Below are 20,497 nucleotides of genomic sequence, written 5' to 3' on the forward strand. Positions count from 1 at the left end.
TTGGACGTGAGACATACAGCAGCAGGGAGAGTTTTGAGCGGCATGCAACACGGGCCTTTCGAATTTGATGGCCGCTCAGATCTGGAAAATTTGATGTTCGCCGTTTGCTCTATTTTGGTTCTTGAGATTTTTGTTATCTATTATATTTATGAGTAATTAATTTTTCAAGTAGGATTGATGATGAACTTGCAAAGTAGATAATATTTTTAATTTATGTATTTAATTTTCAATTACTAAAACTCTTTTATTTTATCATTCTCAATTCATTGTTGATGTCTACTTTTCCGAATAATCATAAAATTTATTCTGTTTATAGATTCAGTCATATTTTTTATATTGAATGGATTAGCTCTTTGATTATGTTTAGATTAATTATTTATCTATATTAATTTATTTCTTTGCTGTAATATCACCCCCTAAGTATATTGTCGTCGTTGGATTTTCTCAATAGTGATAATAATTTACGTCTTTTAAAAGTGGTGAATGGTTTTTCAAAGGGTTACATTTTGTTTACTTTTAGTTTATAAATCTATACCTTCCGATTGAGAATTTTGAGAATTGAGTTCTCAATTGAGTTAATCAATGAATTAAGAAGAATTAAAATACCGGATTTGTGCAAGGGATTCCTGACGCTTTACTATTCGTTAAATTTGAGTACTTTTTCCGTTAGTTACTTTGCTTCACTTTAATTTGTATTTGAAATTAATATTTGTTTTTCATTAATCATTTAATATTTTTCTTTAGTTTCTTTGTTCATTCTGCTATTCTATTAATTTGTCTCTCTGTGGAATTGACATTCCAAAACTGTTCTACAACTACCGTGTTATTCTTTGGATTTAATCAGTGGGTTGTTTGTTGGGATTCAGCAAGAATGAAGGGAACTGGTCTATGGAGCAGCTCGGTGGGAACTCCTCTTCTCTTTGCGAGGGGCGCCCGACTGAGAGGAACGCAAAGGGTTCATGGGAACCTCCTGAGTAGGAATATTAAAACTCGGTCGGGATCCCTGGGAGGCTTATGCCCTCATGCTTGGGAGGCCAGGCAGGAAACTCCATACACACTAAAAGGAGACCCCAACGGTGGACAAAGTGTTGGACTAGAAGAGGAGGCAGTTTGGGATGTCCTGGATGGGAGAAGAGGAGGGCCCCCAACCACAAACTGAGTAGGCACAAAAGCACCTTCCTCAGTTTGAGACCGCTTCGCACAACTATCTTCAGATGGGGAGGTTGCAGGATGCTTCTCCCTCGAAGGGGAAGGGGGAATCATTAAGTACTCCTGACCGAGCACGTGTGAACAATGGGGAAGTATAATGTAATGCCGAATGTTTTTATCACTTAGCAGTGAATCGGACTCAGAAAGCGTTGGATGATCCGCTGCCCAGGACATTACGGATGCAACCCTAAAATCTTCTCTCTCTGACAACTTAATGGAAATAGATTTGGAATTTGGTACTTTACCCCAAATGGCTCAGACATGAAACTCCTTATATTCCAGCTCTCCTTCCGGGAATTCCCAACCCAAGCCTGATACAAAAAAGAAGCGTTAGTGCGACTCTTTTACCGAAGAATAATGCCTCTCCAGAGAAGTGAAACGTTTCTCAAAGGAATGGGATTGAAAACTGCAAACGTTACCATCAAGCCGGTTGATTTAGTACACCGATAGAAATTCCCGAGTAGTCGAGTTGGGATAATCTTCTGAATAACCATGAGCGATTCGGAAAGCCACGCAACAAGCCATTATGAAACGCCAACCATTGGGGTTAAGTTGCACCGGATCTAGTTGCAGGAATTCCAAGATGTCACTCACTGGATGGCAAAATGACAAGCGTAGTCCATTAGAAAACATGTAAGGATAGAGAGCAACCCTTGTCGCCAGGCCATCCACATCTACCATCGGAATGTAAGAACTAGGAGCTTCCAGAACAGTTTCGGGAGGGATAGGGTATAACCTGCAGAATGAACGGAGGTCGCTATTGGTCATAGCGGACGTCCACCGTTTCCCAGCAAAGTAGCTAAAACGGGCTTCATTATCGCCACGCTTAGTCATGGTGAAAGGAAGCAGAGAGGGTAGAATTTTGAAATTTTAGAGAGAAGAAGAGAGAGGTCAGGACAGAAATGGCGAAGAAGAGAAAGAGGAGGAGGAAATGAATAAAAACAGAGCAATGGAATAACAAGACGTCTGAAGCAGTGCACAAATTCGAAGGGATACATTAGCGACAAAAATACAGAATGACGTTTACTAACCGCACGCATGCATGAAATGAACCAATCCTGGGCGACGTTGAAGTTCACACTAGGAAACAACTTCAATTAAGAAGGACAGAGTTAAAGATTAATCATGCTCATTAATGCCAGAGATCAGTGCACATCCCTTCAAATCTGGAGAAAATGAATGGGCGAGTGCACGCAAACCCGTTCACCTTCCATATGCTCGCCCAGGTTAGAAATCCTCATAGGGGCTCACCCGGCCAAAAAAAAAAAAAAAATCGTATAATTTCCAGCCCACATGTGTGTTGAAAATTCGCGGGGTACTGTGAATGGACTAAATCCTTTAGGCCGGGCTGAAACAAGGCCTAGTTTAGAGCCAATATACAAGGTCTGGGCTAGACCAAACAAATTAGGAAGCCTTGGGTCGGGATTTGGGTATGAGACCCGGGTTGGACCATGCTTACAAAAGGAACCTAGTCAGAGGATACAAGAGGGGCTTAATGAAGACAGAATTTCGCATTCGATGCAAGCTGGAAAAGTATAAGGCAATTCACACCAATCATTAATGACATAGGTGGAACCCAGGGCAGAAACACGCCGCATTCAATGCGGCCTAGAGCAGAAAGCACGCCGCATTCAATAGGGCCCAGAGTAGAAGGCGTGCAGCATTCAATGCGACCTAAGGCCTGGGCCTCAAATAGCGAACCTAAACACTTCATAGCTTGGCGAGCAGACGGCACAAAGATAGCTCAGTGAGTAGACGGCGTGGATATATTATCTCCTGCTATACAACACTTTACTACCATGGAGACCAAGTCGGCAAGTATAAATAAACACTACCTGCAGTAAACAAGTAGGTTAACTTACACTCCCATCTTCATTATTATTTCTCTTCATCTCCTATACCAAAACTAACTTAAACATCGAAGGTATTATGGACCCCGAGGTCCCCCCTTTTCCACTATGCAGGTGACGGCTCGAGCATTGCCTACATTGAGTTGCCCCGGCCCGCGAAACACGACATCAAAATGTACATTTTTGAAGTTTTTGAGTGTTCATGATCATCAGATAATTAATTAACGTAGCATAATTAAATATAATACGGGATAGACTAGTTAATTAAAGCCTCCAGAAGAGAACATTTAAACCTTCTCGATAGTTTGTAATGCCTTGCACGTAAAAAGTCAATCACATTCACAAATATACATAAATAGTACAAACAAAGATCAGGAAAATTCATTAATATCCTTTTCATCGTATATCATCATTATGCTATTCAAGAATATTACAAAGCCTAGTGGCTAGTGTTAACTTTCCGATCGATAGAGGATCCATCCATCCATCTTGCAAGGGGATTGATTTTCTCCTCACTCATAAGCCCACTAGGAGCTTGACCGAGAGTAATGGGTTTCGCTCCAATACCTGGCCCCAAGACCCAAAACTTGACTACGAAGCAACTCACCTGCAAGGGAAAGTAAGCAATGATGGCAGATGGGACAGACAGGCTTGACGCCGCTTGGCTGCATCCCCCTCATGGGGACTCGTATATGGTAGAATGGGAAAGACGTAGAACCTTTGATCTGACATGGGAACATCAACAGACCACCAAAGACACCAGCAGAGTAAAGAAAATCGTGGAACCACGCCGCATTAATAGCACAACTGCTTGTGCAACACGCCACATTAATGTCACTGTCACAAAGGCACGCTGCATTTAAAGGACTCTGACAAAAGGAACCGTAAAAAAGATATGGGCTCCATAAGGGTAGACACGATCTGTCCCCCCCAGGCTCCCAATATAAATAGCAATTTTTAGGTATGAAAAACCTCTCTAGCTCACTAGATTCTCTCATTATTCGCAAACTTCCAAAATACTCTACTGATTTTGGCATCGGAAACTACTTAGCCCCAAGGCCGCCCTTTCCTAGCTTCTTTCTTCTTTTGTTTTTACAGGCCCGGCTTTGAAGACCTGAGTTGCTGGAATCTGGCCCAAATGCGTACGAAACACAGCGTTAACAGTGGTGTCGTCTGTGGGATATTTTGTAGATCTTGTGTGTACTTCGTATGCCTACGACAACCCGCTCTAGAAAACTTGGGAGGGACATAGAGGAAGTTGCCATGGAGGCGAGACTGAAAGTTATGGAGGACTGGGTAACAAAGTTAACTTGCGAAGTGCAAAAACTTCACAAGGAGAATGAGGAGCTCAAGAAATCTCAACAAGGACAAAACAAAGAGGCGAAGCCTAGTAATAGTGAGCACATGGAGTCCCGAAATGCAGGAGCTGGATTGAACGTGGAGGAGGAGAGGAAGAACATGCAAAACGAGCTCCGCAATCTCAAAGGGAAATACGAAGAGATTGCAAAGAAAGTGGGCACATCATCGTCAGTGGACCAACTGCTCACAAGCACCGGTCTACCCTACACAGAAGAAGTGATGGTTGTGCCCTTGCCACCGAAGTTTAGGGTCCCTTCCATGGAGATGTACGATGGGGGGAGTGACCCCTTGAGCACCTGGAAACCTTCAGGGTTATATGACGTTGCATGGCTTCCTGGGAGAGGTGGCATGCAGGGTGTTCCCGCTAACCCTAAAGGGGCTAGCACGAGTATGGTTTGGATCTCTGGCGCCCGTAGATAGTTTTGGTGAGCTAGCTCTACTATTTTTGACCCAGTTCATGTCAAGTCGAAGAAGGCGACGCCTAACATCATACCTCCTCACCATTAAGAAAGAAGAGGAGGAAACTCTAAAAGCATACCTGTCCCGGTTCAACAAGGTGCCCATGACCACCGAAGACCAGGACCAAAAGATAACCCTAGTGGCACTTTTGGGTGGGGTTTAGCCACAATCCCAGTTCATGGCCGAGCTGGCGAGAAGGACTCCTGTAACGCTGTGAGAGTTTATAGACCATACCAAAAATTTCATTAACGTCGAAGACACTCTCTGGGCCTTAATGGAGCCATGAAAGAAGTTGGACTGGAGGCAAAGGTAAGAATTGCCGCCAACAAAAGGAGGTTTGAGCAATGTTTCAACAAACGAGTGCGTCCTAGAGCGTTCAAAGTCGGAGACCTTGTACTCAAAGAAACATGAACAACAACTGAGTCGAGGGAAAGCTGGGTCCCCAATGGGAAAGCTCCTACGTGGTAACCGCCACCAATCGCCCAGGCTCCTACAGACTCCGAGACTCCCAAGGAAACGAGTTGCTGCTCCCTTGGAATGACGAACACCTACGAAAATTTTATTACTAAAACTAGCTTAATTATTGTAATTTATGTTTTCATGTATACACTACAAATCCCAATAAAAGAGGTGTTGTGTTTCAATGTCGAGTTTCAGGAATGTAACGGAATCTCCATCAGTAAAGTCTTCATCGACTTTTTACCTCCCCACGGGACACAAAAGGGACGAGTCACGCCAGAGGCTACTCCGTCCCTCCTGCGGAGGAGTGCGGGTCTGCCCTCGGCCACCCGAAGATAAAAACTTACCTTCCTCGTGAGCGTCAACAGGCGGGAGCGGGTCTAGTTACAGATTGACCAAATAAAGTACCTCTTGTGGGTCCAAAAGAGCGGGTCCCACCTTGAGGCTACTTGAAAAACTTACCCTGACCTTTGCCATGCTAAAGAGTGGGATTAGCGCCAGCTTGACTCAAACTTATCATTGCTTGCGATGTCAACTAGCAGAAGTGGGTCTAGTCCCAAACTGCCTGAATAGCCTACCTCCCCATGAAGGATGATAGGTGAGCATGAGGCTCAACCTCCTCGTCTGAGAGAGCAGGTCCAGCCCCCCTGGCAGCTCGAAAAACTTACCCCGACCCCCATCGCGATGAAGGACCGAACTAGCCACATCGCTGTTCGAATTACCTCCCCCGTGGGATACTGAAGGGAAAGGTAGATCAAAAGGTTGCCTTATCCCTCCTACGATGGAGTGCGGGTAAGTCCTCAACTACCTAGAAGCAAAGACTTACATTCCTCGTAAGCGTCAATAGACAGGAGCGGGTCCAGTAGCAAACTGCTTGAACAACCTACCTCCCTACGGACTAAGGAGATGGGTCGAGCACGAGGCCACCTTGTCTCCTCGCGACTGAGGGCGGGATCAGCTCCACGACTACCCAAATAACTTACCTCGACCTCTGCTATGACGATTAGTCTGTTTAGCGCCAGCCTTACCCATAACTTACCCTTCCCTGTAGTGTCAACGGGCGGGAGCAGGTCCAGTAGTCTGTCCGAACAACCTACCTCCCATGGGTCCAGTTAAGCTAGAGGCCGTCTTGTCCCTCCCACGCTGGAGAGTGGGTCTAGCCCCAATGCTACTCGAAAACATTCATTGACCCCCATGGCGATGAAGGAGCAGACCAGCCACATCGTTATCCGAATTGCCTCATCTGGGGGCAAATATATGGTTTGGCTTGTGCCATTCAAACCTATGTGGCTGGGTCCTTCGACCATTCGAATGCTGCACCAAGGATATCAACAACATGGTAAAAAGTGGCAAGCACATCGCATCATAGGCCCCATGTTTGCGAAGTCTACCTCTTACAAAGCTAAGAATAAAGTTATGATAACCTGCTTATTTTTTTCAGCCAAGAATCTAATACGCAATGTCAACAGGTAGGAGCGGGTCCAGTCCCAAACTGCTCGAACAACCTACCTCTAGCAAGGACAAAAGGGATAGGTCGAGCCAGAGGCCGCGTTGTCCCTCCCATAACGGAGAGCAGGTCCGGCCTCTCGGTCACCCGAATACTTACACCGGCCCCCATTGCAACAGAAAGCAATCTGGATTATTTAATTTGACTCCACGACCAATGTGCTACTCAGAGGGACATAGAGCGATTTAACAAAATGCTTCTGAGTTTGCAAACTCAGAAGTCCAACCTTGGGGTCCCCCACCTTCAAGGGTGGTCGACCCCTCTTGCACATAGGTCCAACCTCGGATCCCCCACCTTCAAGGGTGGTCGATTCCTTCAAGAACACTACTCCGTCCTCCACCTCAACCCCCAAACTTCGTTTAACAAGAATCAATCACAATAATAATGGGATCCACGAAGGACTCCCCTAACCAATTCACAAAGTTTTAAGTTAAAGCATCGTTTACCTCGAGGAGAAGTGAGGACTTCTCTAATTCACTAAGCAATAATCCTCTCAATGAAAGCACCAATTAATGTTAGGGACCTCGATCTAGTCCCTAAACACTATGTCCTCTTCTTCTTGATTTTCCTTGTAGTGACTGAAATGGCTAGCCCTCTTGCTTGGCCCTGGACAATACGTGGCAATGATGGGTCCCTAGGTTAATGGAGGTTTGGTGTTTAGTGATGAAATGATGTATGATGGTGATGAAAGGGTTAACTAATTGATGAACTCAACAATGGAGTAGGGAGGCACGACATGCATGAAGATCTTTGGAGTTGGCGCCACATAGGATGCAATTAGGGTTTGGATGTTAGGTGAGGCTAGGGTTTGGATGAAGAAGGGTTTGCAAGATTGTAGGAGGCAATCTTGGGGTGATGGATTTCGGGTAAGGCAAGATGGAAATGATTGACTTGGGATTGAGAGATTCTAGGAGGATTTCTAGAATTAAGGGATCTCAATATGGAAAGGATGACCAACTATTCCAAGATAGGAATATTCGGTTAAGGGAGGTGATAAGGATTCCTAAAGTCTAGGAATCTTTATATGGCAAGTGAGAGTTTCAGCTAGGGCAAGTTAAGTATGGAAGGAAAGTATTTTATGGTGTAGCCGAATATGGTAAGTGGAGATTTCAGCTAGGGCTAAAGTGGGATGGATGAAGGGCGATTATGGAAAGTGGCCGAATATGGAAAGCAGGGAAAACACTACATTGGCTGAATTATGGATATGGAAAGGATTGAATGGATGCAATGGAATGGATGAACACAATGCAAAAGTATGAACACTTAAGAGCTTGAATGAACACAAAGATAAACTAATCAACTTTGATTCACGAATTGAGCAAAGAATGAAAGGAAATATTATATATTGATATATTAAATCACACATATTCACGAATTGCAATGTGTGATTCTCTCATAGAAGATTCACGAATTGCACCCCAAAGAGCCGAAGTGCAAAGCACCGAAAATGATCTCAAGAATAATATGCTGTCCTCTAAGGAAATTGTCAAAAGATGTAAAAGAAATGACTAATGTGACGTCCCCAGATTCCGCTTGGGATCGGACAGACATCCAAAGCGTTGGGACATGCAACACAAGATTACCTGCCTCCGTTCATGACATATAAGATGTAATGTTCCTAACATGCATATAGTATTATGTAATATTTGCAGCGGATAATTTTTTTTAGCAATACTATGCACCAAACGTATAATATCTCAAATAGTTAAAACATAATCCATGCATACTTAAAACATCCATGATTACAGCACAGGTCTCAGAAGACTGTAATCTCAAAACAACAGAGACCTGATTCCATAATTACAATGCAAAAATACACTATTGGGCTAGTTTGTTAAGTAACTCGCGTAACTCGACTAACGATGCTATAATACTATTCAAAGACCCATCTATGGAGGTTGCAAGCTCCGCGTTGCATCTTCGGCGTCTAGTCAACCTCCTCCGGTCTGCCAATGTCTGTTCCTTACTCTGATTCTGACACATCACCTACCATTTGGGGGGAATGGTAGTTGAGACTACTACGGTGAGATTTGATTACAAATCTCAACAAGTTAACAGGAGATTTCCACACAGATTAATGATGCATGCATGGCAGTAAAAACATGAATGCATAATCAAAGTCATAAGTAAGCATAACATAACTTGACATATAGCATGGCATAAATTACGTAACTTGAACTGAAACTGAAACTTAGCTTGACGCGACGTGACATGACATATACATGAACTTAAGACATAACATGGACTAGTAACATAGTATAAACGTGAACTTGAAACATAGCATGAACGTGAGCATAACATAACATAAACTTGAACTTGAAACATAACGTGAACGTGAACATAACATAACATGAACGTGAACTTAAACATGAAATGAACGTGAACATAACCTGTCATGAATGTGAACTTTAAACATAATATGGACTTGAAACATAGCATGGACGTGGACATAAATAACATGAACGTGAGAACTTGAACATGAACATAACATGAACTTCAACATAATATGACATAAACATGAACTTGAAACATATTCTTGTCTCATGGGGTCACCATGATAGAGTAGTCTTATCTCATTGAGTTACCATGATTGCGTAATCTTATCTCATGAGGTTACCATGATTGTGCATTCTTATCTCATGGGGTTATCATGATTGACATGAACTTGAAACTTGACATGAATGTAAACTTGAGTATACCATAACGTGTAGCATGACTTGAACGTAAAATACATGCACTTAGAATCATATTCAATAGACTTAATTAATAAAAGTGACCATACGGGTGCTACATGGGTCCCCTTGAGCCGTGTGTCCTTGTCGATTACCGCATCACAACACGTGTCTATACCAGCTGTGAGTGCGTTAATACGTACAACACAGTTGTTGTGACCTCACGTATTCTACGTGTCACAATTGATGTGTCTCAGGTAGTGTATGCTCCACAGTTGTTGTGACCCCATGAATTGTTTGTGCCACACTTGCTGTGGACACACGTAACATAAAGTGTGGCTCCATTGACGTTAGTATCTGGCACGCTCTGGTGACCAGCTAGTTAGGCCCCATTCGCAACCTGTTTACTGTACTTTGTCAACTCAGAAAATTTCACACTTATTTAAACACTCCAGAGTGAACAAAAGAGTTCCACTATGATATTACCCTATCCTAGTGTTTAAGATTGTGATTGACACGAATAACTTAACTGGCGTATATGACATTTCATAACATGACGTGACATGAACGTAAGACGATAGACATGACGTACTTTGAGACATAAATATAACAGACAACATTTCATAACATGGCATACATGTAACAAACAATATTTCGTAACATGGCATAATATGTAACAAACAACATTTTGTAACATTGCATAACATATGACAGTGAATATTACATGACATGACATACATGTAACAAATAGCATACGTAATGTGACATACTTGCAACAGATAGTAACAAGAGACATAATATATTGTGTAACAGATAAGTATTTCATGACAGAATAATTCATGTAATAGATAAACATGTGATGACATGGCATATATAACAACATACGAACATAAATTGTATTTCCCTTACCCATCACACATACACAGTAAACTGATAGTAAGTTAAGAGCTAACTTACCTCGATCGTCGCGTTTTACGAGAATAAAGCGCGAAACACGAGAAATTGTAAGAGGGTATTTTAAAAGTTAGAAAATTAATTACTAACAGTTAAAAATGTGAAAAGAGACAACTTAGAGTAAAATTACCATTTTACCCTCTACATGTGGAAAAATGACCATTTTACCCATAACTTAAGGATTTCATATCCTAACTCCAAAAATTACCAAAATTTACATTCCTCATGTAAATTTTGTCCTAAACTCAAATATCAACTCAGAAAAATTTAAAACCATTCACAACTATGGAAAACTCACAATGGCCGAAACATTCATAGGTCATTTCTCTTGATTTTGGTTGCAATTTCTTCCATATTCAAAACCCATGATTAAACGAAAATTTTGTAACAAGGATCTTCCTATCCTAAGTTTAAAAATACACTTAAAATATCCATTAAGAAAAACTAATCATCAACACAAAACTTTTTGTAAAATGACTCAAAACTTTTTAACAAAAAGTAAACCCTTAAATCACAAGTTTTATCCTTAATAAAACATCTCCAAGAATTCCAAAATATAAAATCTTACTGCTAACATATTCATAAAATTATCCTAAGATCAACTATGATTTAAATCATCAAACAAAAGTCACCAAAATCACAAAACAACACTTGAAGTTTTTGGTTTTACACATAGTCCAAAAATAGAAACTTTTCTCTCAACTAACTTTGATCAATCTCTTGATCTATGGCTTAAAGATATATGATCTTCCAACTAAAACATATCATGGTTTAAACATTTTTCCTAAAGAAGATCTAACCATAAAACTTAAAATCACATAGCTAAAACTCAATAAAACATGGATCTAACTCAAAAACATAAAATCTTAGGCCTAACCGAAATCCTCTTACATAAAAAAATCATATATTTGAAACTAATACTAAATATCTTCAAAATAACATTTTAACATGTATATAAGAGGTTTAGGATCATCACATAAAAATATCAAAGCCTTTGGAATAAGATTAAACTACGAAATATTGAAACTTTCACAAGACAAAAACTGTTTTTTCACTTCCAATTTTCAAGTTTCTAGATATAAGGAAATCTATCATCAAAAACTTTATTCATGCAACAAATGAACATTCATAAACACATGCTAACAACACTCTATAAAATTTTCAGACCAAGATATGTCTATTAGTTTGGTAAAAAATTTCAAAACATAACATACTCTCCAGTTTCACTCTCAGAATGACCTTTCCATGGTTAAAAATCCTTTTGACAACCAAATGAGTATGAAATGAGACTAATAAGATATCTACGGAAACTACACTCAAATACGAACAATTTTTATGAAGGATTCATTGTGTGAAAATACATACAATGGGTCAAATATCTCCTCGTAAAAAGACCTAGAAATCTGCTTGAGAACTCTTTTGAGTTTCTCTCTAAGAATGGGGTGAAAAAGTGATAAAATAGAGTGAAATGTATTTTGCACGACTTTAAACTACTGGAGGGAAAGTTATGGGCTTGAATGACCCTTGATTGGAGGTGGCTATGTGACATAAAGTAGAGAATAGAGAGGAACAAGGACTGCCTGCAGCAGCTGTAGCAGCTGTGAGAGATGGAGGTTGATGGAGTGGATTTCTCCTTCACATCAAGGCACTATTGGGTGCAGCCAATAGCAGCGGATGGTCTGTCATGTGGAGAGGAAACTTCTTCAAGAAGCTTTGCCAAGGTGGCTAGATTCATGGGCCTTGGTGCGCCCCAACCAAGTGGGCTTCAATTTGGGGTTTAAATGGGGTTTGGTTAGGGTTTGAGACGCTATCAAGCACAAAACTAATTTTTATTGGTCCAATCAAATTCTAAAATTTAAAAGGTTGGATAATGGTGTCATAACAAGGACTTGATTAATTAATAGAATATAGAAGTGATTTAATCAAGTGATTAAAAACAATGCTAAAAATCGGGTTAGAAAGGGTTTGGAGGCAAACTTTAGAGTTTTGGGAAACTGTTTAGGGTTTGGGTTTCAACCAAGATTTTAAGGTTTCAATTGGATCCCAGCCATTTAGGGTTTCGCTAGGATTTAATCCCTCTTTGGTCTGGTAGAATTTGTTGATTAGATGAAATAAAGATTTGCTTAGGTGGCATGATCTTACACCTTGATTTCCTTCACAAATTCATCTAATGGTTCCTCATGGTGCCAAGTATTTAATATTATTCACTTGGTGTGGCTAAGATTTTTCCAAGTGTCCAAATAAAACTTATCTAACCTAATTTTGACCTTGCACACTATGATTTTGAAAATATTGTACTGGGTGTGCTTATCAAGGTTACTATTCACTCAGAAAAAATGCATAATAAACTTAGTACTGAAAAATTCTAAATATTCATATTAACTTATAGTGAAAATCGTTTAACGAAATTCAATCCCGAAGTGCCCCTAAAAATATTTTCACAATTTTGAACAAGTGTTTCGTCCAGAATTTGAAAATGAGTTATTGCACCATAAAATCCTAAATAATTAACTGAGTCTAATGATGTAGACCAAAACACATTCTGACACTTCTAACTACCTCAAACAATTAAACTCATATTTTTAGTACCAGGGTGGGTGATAATACTGACTATGTTGACAGACTAAAACCTGTGCGATTTGTCGATTCGTAAAAATTTATGGGATTTTCACGAGGTTCCTAAAGTCAATAGAAATTCCACCAATGAATTTCTAGCGGACTGTTACAACTAAGAGTCCTATCTATAAAGGTTACAAAGTGGAAACCCCTAAAAGGTTCCTTGAAAAATATTAAAATAAAAATAAAAGAAAGTAATAAGATAGTCTTGTTAAGGACCATGGTGGCACGTTGCATGCATTGGCCCATGGATGGGCAAGAGTAGGTCATGGTCCACGGCTGGCTGGTTTGGCTCATGGCTGGCTTGGTCTGGGCTAGACTAATGGTGGTCATGGCAGGGTGCCATAAATGGTCCTGCTGGTGGGCACGGCGCGGTGTCGTGCATGGCCGGTTGCTAGCATGGTAGGGTGGCATGCGTTGGTGCTGCATGGCCCAGGCAGGTGGCCTGGGCGTTGGTGCTGCAAGGCATGGGCTGATTGCATGCGCTGGATGTCATGCCTGGTGGGCCACTGGCTGGAGCTGTGCGCTGGATGGCATGCCTGCTGAGGCATACCACTAACCTCGATGGCTACTGCTGCTGGGGCGCACACAGGGTTGTGCGCAAGGGTGTGCACATAAGTCTGCACGCGCAAGAGCTTGCGCATGGGCGTGAGTGGGGCAGGTGCATGGGTGTGCGCATGGGCATGGGCTGTACGCGGTCACTAGCCTCGCCAGGCACGTGCATGCTGGGCAGCGTGCTGGGTTGCGGGCGGCTAGTAGCCTTATTGAGCCCCTTATGCGCGTGTCAAGGCATGGACCATGGCACACATGCAGGTTGGCTATAGGGCTGCCTTGGCATGTCAAGGGCAGTGTCGAGGTGTTGCCTAGGGCCACTTTCCTGGGATGACAGAAACTCACAACTCCTTGTCTCGAGAAAGAAAAAGTTGCATAGCCGCAGTCGCAAAAATTGATTGATCAAATAAGGAAAGGAGGAATTTCCATCGAAGCCGTCCAATAGGAATTGACGGGGTTAATTATAAGGGGATTTTCCCCTCAGTCATAAGCCCACTAAGCCCCCTTGGGATTTTTCCCAAGGCCCAAAATTTGCCCACGAAGCAACTCGTCTCCAAGGAAAAGTAAACAATGACGGTTGATGGGAAAGACAGGCCTGACGCTGCTCGGCCACATCCCGCTCATGGGGACTCGTACAGGACATAACGAGAAAGACGGAGAACCTTTGACTTTCTGACATGGAAATTTAAACAGACCACCAAAGATACTATCAGAGTAAAGCAAATTTGGAAACCACGCAGTATTAATGACACTACTACCCGAGCAACACGCCACATTAATGGTACCGTCACAGAGGCACGCCACATTTAAAAGACTCTGACAAAAGGAACAGTAAAAAAGACATGAGCTCCATAGGGGTAGACATTATCTATCCCCCCAAACTTCTGGTATAAATAGTAATTTCTAGGTTCGAAAAATCTTTATGGCTCTCTAGACTCATTATTTACAAACTTCTAAAATACTCTACTGACTTTGATATCTGAAACTCTTCGGCTCCAAGGCTGCTCTCTCCTAACTTCTTTCTTCTTCATTTTCACAGGTTTAACTTTAATGACTGAGTTACTAGAAACTTATTTAAAAATATACAAAATACGACGATAACACATCCTTAGTTGAAGTTGCCAAAATTCATATATATGTAGCATGTGAGAATAGTACTTATAATACAGGCACTGATCCCTGTCTACTGAGTACCGACCAATTTTTCTCGTCGGACGTCATCTTGTTGCAAAAGGATGATTTTTGTTTCCGAGAGATGTGGTCCGTGCCATTAGCCAAGTATTTGCGGCCACCAACGTAGATCTTGGAAAAGAAATTCTTGAAAAATGGACAAATATGTTGTAGTGCGTACTGCTCGTGATGACTCTCAGCAAGAAACCGTACAAAAATTTGCGTGCTTGATTGCAAGTTAGAACCCCACAAGCTGGGCCGGGGACAAAAATTAACAAGGAGCCTATCTTACCTAGCTAGCTAGTTCATTTACCTAAACATAGAATCAAGAAAAGAGAATGAAAAAAAGGAAATTAGGAAATCAGTAATGTGTAGTACGGTTTACAATATCCTTTTTTGCACCTAAAACATCCTTTACTTTTAGGTATCATTCCATACTGTGAAAGTTGGAGCTGCGTGGCAAACAGCCAAATTGCTTGACCTTGCCGCCGCGAGAGTTGGAACTGCAGTTGGCACCGGCCAATTGTTACATGTCGAACCCTGATCATATGCGCTAGCCTTAACCACACCCGCCACCGATGCATGTTGCGAGAGATAATACATGTTCCTGGCATGATAAGGATCTGCTGCTGAATACAAACTTTGATTATACGCAAGTGCCTTTACTACCTCGCTATCCCCGAAACTACTGGCGTTGTTTCCTTGATTTTGGTTGCCATCGTTATTGGCAATTACCGTACTCACAGGTATTGCATAGCCCGCAGTACCATTGGCTCCATAGCCGCCAATTTCAGTGCCGTTGTTGCCATCTCCGCCTCCTTGACTGCTATAAATGACAGAGTTAGAGCCAGAGCTATGTTCCATGGAGGCGGTGTCCATACTCATGAGGTTGTGCAGAACAGTAGAATTAGGCTGGAAGAAATTGTGGGTATTTCCAAGTTGTAAATGGTGATGATGATCAAGATCTTGAAAGCTGTTGGGGGGAAGATGATCAGAATCTTGCTCTTGCTTGCACCAAAGCCTTTGCCCATGATATGGGTAGTTAATGGTACTGTAAGGCTGAGGAGGTTGTTGGAATGCAATAGTAGGCCAGCTGCCATGGTGTGCTGCTCCAGTCCCATAGCTGTTGATTCCATGCGTTAGCTGAGAACTAATGTTGTCATGATCATGATCTGTTTTAATAATTTGTCCCTCAAGTAAAGTCATCTCAGCCTGCTCATGAGCATCTTTCAATCGCTTTGCAGCCCCACCAATGGGCAAAGTGCTGCTCTCGAGTATGCTTTTAACGTCATATCTGTTCATGTCAAAGTTCGTTACTGCATTCAGTCCTCGGAACTTAATGGCAGCAACGTCATAGGCCTCTGCTGCTTCCTCTTGGGTGCCTACATTTTAATAAGAGAAAGAAATGATATTGAAATTCTTAAGTACGCGATCGATCTGGTAATAAAAGAAGCTAATGATCAATCAGGGTGTTCTTTTGATGCACAAGTTTCTTTACTTTTTCTTCGAATCTAATCGATTCACATGCACGCAGATCAATGTATAAGAACTCACTGAAAGTTCCCAAGTAAAGGTCTTTGTTCCCTGCAACTCTTCCAATTCTTGCTTGCCATCGTCCATGCTGGTGGTGTCTGTTACAAAACCAACACCAAGCTGGATAAGAACATGCATGCATATGCACCTACATCGATCATCATACCCTCTCAAGATCATGAATGTATCCTAAATTATCGTCTGTTTTTTTTTTTAATTATTTCAAATGAATCCAAGGGAACGTGAGAGGGTACTATATATATATATATGGATCCATATCAAGCATTTATCGATAACATGAAACTGGATCAACTTAAAGTTGTGAAGAGCTTCCTAACTTTCAGTAACTTAAAATCGAGATATATATATAGATTACCTTGTAACTCCTCTATAAATAGATGCACCCCGAGAAAACCCACTGCTTTTCCTGCACCAAGAAAAATCCAACATGAATTTTGATCCGCGCTTTTATGAACTATAGCGTAACGTAGATATCGAAACGTTGTCGACATATATAATTTAACTGATCAATTAATATTAATGTACCTTCGCAAAGACGCAACATACTCTAGCCTGGTCATGTGCTTCATTTCTTCCAACTCTTTTTCGTAGTTACTCATCTGAGTTTTTTTCGTTAAAAAGGAAAGAAAGATATTGATCAAAAGTATCAGCTAGCAAACATTAGATCACAACTCACTACAAAAAAGAAAAAAAAAATAGTATTTGTAACGAATTATTTGTAATAAAAATGACTATTTACATAAAAATAGACTCATTTTAATAAAATATAATCATTTTTATAAAAAATAATCTATCACAAATAAATAATTTTATTACCGTGAACATTTGTTTTTCTTCTGAAATTGGACGTTCAACATACAATTAATGCGAATACTGATCTATCTGTAGGAGGATAAGAACATTTAATAATGTGCACTTAAATATATATATAATAATCCTGACATTGGGAGATTAATGCATGAGTTGAACTTCTAATTTCCAATATTCTAAAGGCCTGAACAGTGATGAACTTTAATTTATTGAAAAAGGGAAGTACATGGAAACTTACTGGGAAATTTGTCGTGGTAGTGGTACCCCAATATTTCAGTGCCGCTAAATCATAAGCTCTAGCTGCCTTTTCTTCTTTGTCATAACCTCCTACGTGAAATCAAACCGGAGATCAGCCATAAACGTAAACATAAAAGGTTAAAAAAAAAAACCATTTCCAGAAATGTAAAAAGAAGTACAAGAAATTAAGACAAATAAATTTACGAGAAATGATATACTATACTTTCAGTCGTGAGTCTTGAGTGTGTAAGTGCCGTGCAGTTGTTTTAAAAAAAGTGAATAAATATAAAATTCAAATAAAAAGAAATTAATTTTTTATGAGTTAATTCTACTTTTTTTTAAAGCAACTATACAGTATTTACACATTTTATAACTGTACTTAGCATTACTTTAAATTTAAAGGTATGATCGATCTGACGAGTAGTACTAGTACTCCTTTTATACTCACCCAAATAAACTGCGATCGGGAATGTTGAGGATGCCCCCACATCATGATTCAAGACATGGGAAAAAAAAAAAACACATATATAAGGAAAAGATCCGTGATAATTCAACGTTACGGTTCCCTTTATTTACAAGAATATACATGAGGAAAGAGACGCTTTCCATTTTAAAGATACTTCTAGAGAAAAGCTATACAATATGCCTTACCTTGCCTGCCTTTACGAGTTTGTCCCTCTCTTCTGCAACTATTATCCCATAGATGAGCTTCATATCTGCCCGTCCATCTGTGCCTGGAAAATCTTAAAAACAAATATAGTTCAAATATCCATTAATATGCCAGAAATTTGGCTATCACATAAGCAGCTAGCTAAAATCTATAACAATAAATGGATCTAAGAACTGAAGAAAAAATAAAGTCCAAGCATGCATGCAAAGATCATACAGACGAAGATATGTATAAAATCTCGTGGATTTTGTTAACAAACCTTGTTACACCACGGTATATAGAAGTCCTCTGTCCAAAGGTATCAATGGATTTTCTAGGCACTGTTGCTGCCTCAATAGCACTGCTACTTTGGGTATCAAGCCCCGATGTTATCTTCTGCTGCTTATTATCCGATGAGGAATTACTCTCTCCCCCACTGCCAGTACTCGCTATAAGAAGTGGCAAATTTGAGCTAGACTGTGGCGGCCCCGTGCCCATTGAAAGCGACAAGGTTTGTGCGCTTGTCATGATGCAGCTTCCATTAATATTGTTGCCGCTACTTGCACCACCACAACTGTCGTCCTTGTTGTTCTCCGGCTGAGGCGGTGCCGGAGAACGTTGGTTCCTCAACCATGTCTTTATCATGGACAAACCAATATTAGAGCTATTCTCGTGGATGCCGCCGCCGCCAGTACTTCCGGTACTATTTGCCACGCCGTTTCCTGCTTCGGATGGAAGCTGTAAGGAACAATTGTTGAATATGCAGTCACCATTATTGTTATTGTATGCGGCATTTTCGTGATGATCGAAAGAGTGTCGGCCGAGGAAGTTCTCGAGCTTTGGTCGGTGTTGGTTTTGATCATGGTTTTGGCTATTGCACGAGCTACCCATCAGCATAGAGAGTTCTGAGGTGGTCTTGTAATTAGTGCTCGAGTTCATCCCTAAACCCTTCATATTCCAATCTGCAAAAAAGGAAAAAAAATCATAAAATCAATAAAAAGGTTATACCTTTCTGCTTGTCTGATAACGTTTTTAGTTTTGGTTCTTAGACAATATGACAAAATACACAAGTAAAAAAAATACTCCAACTGCTTGAAGATCAGGATGCCATTTTTTTTTTCTTTTATGCCCTTTTCCCCCATTTCTTGTAATTTCTGATTATTATCAAATAGCAGAGCAGGTTTTAGGACTTCAACTTTCACTAAAACGAGAAAGAGTAGGGTGTGAGGTGGGGAGAATAAAAAAACCTTCAACTTGATCGTTTCTATTAAATGCTTCAAGTATTCCAAAAGGGGGAGGGAGGTTGAGGGATGGAGCGGTTGAGTCAGAAGTGAGATCAAAGCACTGGACGGAGACATCGGCGCCGGATATGTTGTCAGAGTTCATGAAGCTAAGGCGAGAAACTGTGTTTTGAGAATAAGCATCTTGATCTGCAGTCTGCGATGGGAGTTCTTGAGGGGAAAGAGAGAAGCCCAACCAGTTGATCATGGGAGCCATATATAACTATTTTGGGACTTTGTGGATGAAAGTATGTAGTTTAGAAATGGGAGATGAGGGACTAGTACTTCATGCATGAACTAGACTAGAAAAGGTGAAGCAGAAAGAGAGGGAATCCATGAGTTGAGAAGACAGGACGAAGAGGAAAGGTCAAAAAAGAAAAGAGAGGAGAAAATGAGAAATCCTAGTTCCGAAGCAAAATGAAGATTTATATATATATATATATATATATATATATATCTCTCTCTCTCTCTCTCTCGCAAATACACACAAATTAATCCTACACGGGGCGGGGCGCCTCTCATTAGGGCACTTGGGCCTTTATTAAACTGAAACTTGCTGTGTCATAAGTGAGAACAGGACATGGTAGGCTGTTGGGACTAGGGAGTACTTATATATATATATATGTATGTATGTATAGTAATATTCTTCAAGAAAAATTTTATACATAATTTTTACTACACAATTTAAAAATATATAATTTTATTCTTTTAAGTAATACTATATGTAATCGTAGAATATATAAGAGTCGTATAATTACTTTAAAAAAGAGTAAAATTTATTATTAAAAAATTAAATTTATTTTTTCATTTGATCCCGTATATATTCACATTTTTTTAAAAATAATTACACGAGATATTTATGTATTCATAATTACAATTATTATTTTTTTATTTTTTTATCTTCATATTTCTTATTTCAAATAGCGTGCAGATTGTGAGTTCTGTATATATCTCTACAATTAAAAGCAGTGCTTCCGTAATCTCTAAACAAATTACTTGTTAATTAATGATCTTCCGGTCTCCAATTCCCCTAATTGGATGTACCCTTGGCGCTTCTGTTCACATTGACTAATGGTATTTAATTATAAGACTAATTAATCAGAGAGAGGTACCTCTCTCTTTCTCTCTCATTGCTGTGAAAGTTGAAACTAGGGGTCGCT

The 20,497-nt window shown here is 40.4% G+C and overlaps 1 protein-coding gene across 4 annotated transcripts; it reads right to left on the bottom strand.

Moving 5' to 3' along the window:
- Positions 1-14,932: 14,932 nt before the first annotated feature.
- LOC108997245 (AP2-like ethylene-responsive transcription factor BBM) lies at positions 14,933-19,739 on the bottom strand. Of its 4 annotated transcripts, none has more exons than XM_018973432.2 (9): positions 19,305-19,724; positions 18,338-19,019; positions 18,060-18,142; positions 17,857-17,865; positions 17,410-17,498; positions 16,887-16,960; positions 16,717-16,767; positions 16,362-16,438; positions 14,933-16,189 (listed from the first exon to the last, which is right to left on the bottom strand). In XM_018973432.2, exons 1-9 carry the CDS (start codon positions 19,552-19,554, stop codon positions 15,228-15,230), a joined length of 2,277 nt encoding a protein of 758 aa, XP_018828977.1. In that variant the 5' UTR covers positions 19,555-19,724; the 3' UTR covers positions 14,933-15,227. The 4 variants fall into 4 exon arrangements, with proteins under 4 accessions (XP_018828977.1, XP_018828976.1, XP_018828979.1 ...); XM_018973431.2 differs by having other exon boundaries at positions 18,060-18,151; XM_018973434.2 differs by lacking the exon at positions 17,857-17,865 and having other exon boundaries at positions 19,305-19,739.
- Positions 19,740-20,497: the final 758 nt, after the last annotated feature.

The sequence above is a fragment of the Juglans regia genome, chromosome 11, assembly GCF_001411555.2.
Source record: "Juglans regia cultivar Chandler chromosome 11, Walnut 2.0, whole genome shotgun sequence".
NCBI classification, from domain to species: domain Eukaryota; kingdom Viridiplantae; phylum Streptophyta; class Magnoliopsida; order Fagales; family Juglandaceae; genus Juglans; species Juglans regia.

What these genes read in the sequence shown, in the direction of transcription:
- LOC108997245 (XM_018973431.2), bottom strand. Translation starts at nt 19,554, where the DNA reads ATGGCTCCCATGATCAACTGGTTGGGCTTCTCTCTTTCCCCTCAAGAA. An exon ending in ATATACCGTGGTGTAACAAG is followed by an intron (nt 18,152 to 18,337) that starts GTTTGTTAACAA and finishes TTTGTTTTTAAG; the next exon opens with ATTTTCCAGGCACAGATGGA. An exon ending in ATTTATAGAGGAGTTACAAG is followed by an intron (nt 16,439 to 16,716) that starts GTAATCTATATA and finishes GTTTTGTAACAG; the next exon opens with ACACCACCAGCATGGACGAT.